This window comes from Echinops telfairi, unplaced genomic scaffold, assembly GCF_000313985.2.
Source record: "Echinops telfairi isolate 266 unplaced genomic scaffold, ASM31398v2 ScPeMD7_7475;HRSCAF=8513, whole genome shotgun sequence".
NCBI classification, from domain to species: domain Eukaryota; kingdom Metazoa; phylum Chordata; class Mammalia; order Afrosoricida; family Tenrecidae; genus Echinops; species Echinops telfairi.
The window spans coordinates 13,472,464-13,476,690 of NW_022111379.1; the positions used below are offsets into that span (position 1 = coordinate 13,472,464).

General features: G+C 47.4%; 1 protein-coding gene across 1 annotated transcript in view; it reads left to right on the forward strand.

Moving 5' to 3' along the window:
• Positions 1-1,235: 1,235 nt before the first annotated feature.
• Positions 1,236-4,227, forward strand: part of MTA3 (metastasis associated 1 family member 3) — a 145,543-nt gene continuing 142,551 nt past the window's right edge. Inside the window, exon 1 of the mRNA XM_045285676.1 lies at positions 1,236-1,284. Coding sequence (XP_045141611.1) covers positions 1,236-1,284 — 49 coding nt within the window. The remainder of the gene's footprint in view (positions 1,285-4,227) is intronic.

Consider the following 4,227-nt stretch of genomic DNA (forward strand, 5'->3'; position numbering starts at 1 on the left):
TTTTCTCCAACAGAACAATGGCAGGAGAAACCCTTATAGGAGCTTCAAAAATTCCCAGTCTATTTTCCTTTCCCTAGCAGCTCCCTTACTGTGATTCCTGCTGTCACATGCATACCTTTCTCCCAGAATGCATTTGTCCCCCTTTACAACCCAAGTCCTCCTTAGAATAATATGCCAAAAGAATTCTACTAAATAATGAAATAAATTATAAAAGAAGGGGGGGGACAATTAGAAGGAAACATAAACAATAAGATTTAGGCCCTCATTAAAATCTTGGCCACTGCTTTCAAATTAATTATGTTCTAGACCCCCCAGGTTGGGCTGACTCTTTTTAACCAGCTCCAACTATATTTATATTTACAGTGTTGCTATGAGTTGGAATTGACTTGATGATAGTTATTTATGTGTGAAAGGCCTTCAAAAAGTTCCTGGAAAAATTCCATAATCTTTTCATTCCATTTTTCTGAGAAAAAATTTTTTTTAAATCCCCCTCTGATTTTTGATGAACCACCATACTTAATAATGACAAAAGCCAAATCCCCATCCCACGTAGACTTTCTTACAGCATCCACTTCCCTGCAACTAAAAGGCAGGACTCTGGAGGTTGCCATGTGGAACATCTTTGCCCGTCTCCAAACCGCAACCACAGTGCAAAGGAAATATTCCCGAGCTGCCGGTGGTGGTGGTAGTGAGGGGCTGGATTGACTTTGGGAATGCTGGCAGGGTCTGAGAGACATCTTCGGGGATGAGGATAAGTAGAAGAGAAGAGAGGGAATAAGTATAAAGCTCTTAACATCTGCCAAACACTTCATAGTTTATTTTTTACCATAAGCCTTTGAGGTAAGTCTCAATCACTAGCCGTCTTCTGTGGACCACAAAACTCAAAGGGGCTAAGTACCACATCCGGGGTCCTACAGACACACCAGGCGTGATATTTAGATTGGTTAATGAGAGACGATTGTGATCTAAACTGTGAGGTCTCAGAAGGGAGAGGTGCTCCACTTCCTTTGTCTAGTTCCAGGGTCTCTTTCCTGCTGCAAACATTCGCTGCACTCCTTGCGGTGCACACCTCAGTTTGGAATTGCTCTTAGCTGTCTTCGAGGTGATTGACACATGTTGACCCTAAGTTCACCAGAATGAACCCTGCCTGCTCCTCCATTGTGCTAGTCACTGTGCCCATCCATCTTGTTGTGGGGCTTCCTCTTTTTCTCTGTCCCTCTACTTTACCAAGCACGATGTCCTTCTCCAGGGGCCTGATCTATCCTGGCAACATGTACAAAGGATGTGAGCCCAAATTAGTCCAGGCTGTCTAGAGAAACAAATCCATGTAGAAGAAGGAGTTTTATATCAAGAAGTACATAATCATATATCAAGAAGGTAAGCCAGCCTAGTTCAACTCAAGTTCCTAAGTGTGATGCTAGTGCATAAGACCCTCTGCAGACTCAGGGAGCCGGGGGGCTGGTGGTGCAAACACAGAATGAACTAGGAAGCAGAAAGATCATGGGCGGGGTGCAGGGTTTCGGGGGTCCAAAGTTGGTGGAAAGTAGCAGGGTTCTGACAGCTCTCAGGGTCTGAGGCCCACAAGGGTCCTCCCCACCAGGCAGAGAGGCTGAGAGAGAAGCAGTTCCCAATGCCCTTCAAGTTCATACAAAAGGCAACTCCCCCTAGGACGTGTCATCTAGCTACCACTTGATTGACAGGGTTGACTCCACCCCTAGCTACAAGTTCCTAAATGACATAAAATCATACAACTACTACAAGCATTCTGGCTGTATTTCTTCCAAGACGGATTTGTTTGTTCTTTGGGCAGCCCATAGTACTTTCAATATTCTTCACCACCATCATAATTCAAATGCATCTGTTCATCTTCAGTCCTTCCTTATTGTTTATTATTAGGATACCGCCCTGTTTGGAATTACACGCCTAAAAATTTCATGGACAAAGTCCTTGCATTCAACTGTGGTCTGTTTCCTGTTTCTACTGAGCCCCATCATTCACGGGCATTCATCCTTTCTGATTCTGAGCACCTTTTTGTATACTATGGGAACAAACTGATCTAGCTTGGAAGAAGTATGGCTTAGACTGTTCCTTAGAGGCGATGACGGTGAGACTCTGTCTCACATAATTTGGACATGATGTCAGGAGAGCCTAATCCCTGGCGAAGGATATCGCGTTTGGTAAAGTAGAGGGGCAGCGAGGGAGGAGGGAGAGGAAGCCCCTCAAGGGCATGGGGAGATACCGTGGCTGCAACAGTGGGCTCGATCTTGGGACAGTTATGACGATGGCACAGGACAGGGCAGTGTTCTCTTCTGTCGTGCATGAGGTCACTTTTGGGTTGGAACCAACTGACTTGATGGCACCTAACAACAGCAACAGCAACAGCAACAACAATGGCAGCAGCTTGGTTCTACTAGGTCCGGGCTGGGTAATGTTTTCTTCGGTTGGGTTTGGTCACCATGAGCCCTGGGCAGCTGGACAAGTGAAAAACAGCTAACAAGGGGAGCTGGCAAGAAGAGATGTTGTGGTGACCCCCCCATCATAAAATTGCTACTTCATCACTGTCATTTTGCTACTGTTATGAATCGGGGGACCCCTGTGAAAGGGTCGTTCCACCCCCAAAGGGGGCGAGACCCACAGGTTGAGAACCGCTATTGTAGAGCCTCTGGGCACCAGTCACACATTGCTTGTAGTTAGGGCCGTCATCACAAACACCTGGTGAGGGGCACCAGGCTGAGGAAATGAAACAGGCGCATAAGGAACAGACACAAATAACACAACGATTTTGAAGGGGGGCAAATTCTCCGCTTGTTGAAAAACAAAACCAAACCAATGGTAAGACAACTGACAGGCAAGCAGGGCTTGGGATCCAGCCCTTCAGTTTCCAGCTGGTCCTTTAAATGTACAGATAGTCTTTCAGTGAATTCTAGGCCAGGGGAAGGGGCCGAGTGATAATCGCCAATACTGTGCCAACTGAGTAAAGGGCTGCAGCAAATTATTCAACCGGCTTTTGTAACAGTTGGAAAATGAAGAGTGAAGGATATTCATAGTATGTTTTTGGTAGGCTTTGCGATTAAGGTATTCTGATAAACAACAGATAATATGCATAACTGAATACATTTGCTTTCCTCCCTGGGTTAGAAGGACTGACAGAAAGTCACCCTTTGACCTCATGATATAATAGAAACTAGTGTTCCCGTTTTATAGATGACAAAACTTAGGTCACACAATCTATGTCAAAATGGGTTTGTTTTTCTTTTCTTTTTTTTTTTTTTTTAGGGGTTTGTTTTCCAAACTGGCCTCAGTTATCCAGAAAGTCATGTTGCTCACTTCAATGCTTTGTGATGAATGAGCATCGCCAGAATTCCCAGACAATCCAAACACACCTTCTGTCCTTCGGGACATCGCCTACCCCCCACCCCCCCAAGACTTCAACACATCGCTGGCTCTCCAGCGCCAGAAACCCCAAACCACCCACAACAGTCTGGGATCAGCTACACGAGTATTACAGAAGGGCTGGGAATCCTTTGGAAAGGATTGCCTTCTCTTAGGAAGAGTTGTGTTGGTTTGGGGGACAGCTGGCCAAAATTCAAGCCTCTATGTTTGTTGTTTTGCTTCTGTGAAGGTAGGAAGACTGTGAAAACAGAGGTTTGGAGAAGCTGCGTGAGAAAATAATAAGCATTTTAAAGCTGTAGGCCCTTAACCAGTTACTGCCCATCACAAGGAGCTGACAGAAGCTACTAGCTCTTGGAGGTGGTGTTGGGGGTAGGGGTGAACTGTGGATCAATTTCCCACAAGGTCTCTTCTCTTAGCAAGGGGAGGGGGCCCAGGCCCTAGGTGCAAGATAGTGGGTTCAGTTCGGCTCAGTGTCGACCTGCCAGTGTAATTGGGCCAGGATTCCAATGAAGCGACCCCCACCCGCAGCTCGGTTTGCTGGAAACATCTGCGGTCCTCCAGGCCCTGAGGCCTGAGCGACTCCAGGCCCGGCCACATTTCCATCTCCACGCGGAAGCACCCTGCTGCGGGCACTTATTAGCATCCAAGTGTTTACCCCCAGACAGGTGTTCACCTGCATGCGCTCACCCCCAGCCGGGCACCCTTGCGGGTGCTCCCCGGGGGGGTCAGGCACAGGGAAGGGGGTACCTTTCCAGGGTCACAGGCAGCGTAACCCCTCCGCGCCAATTCCCTAAGCGCCCAGGGTCCGCCTTTGCGAGCCCAGGCCTCCGCTCC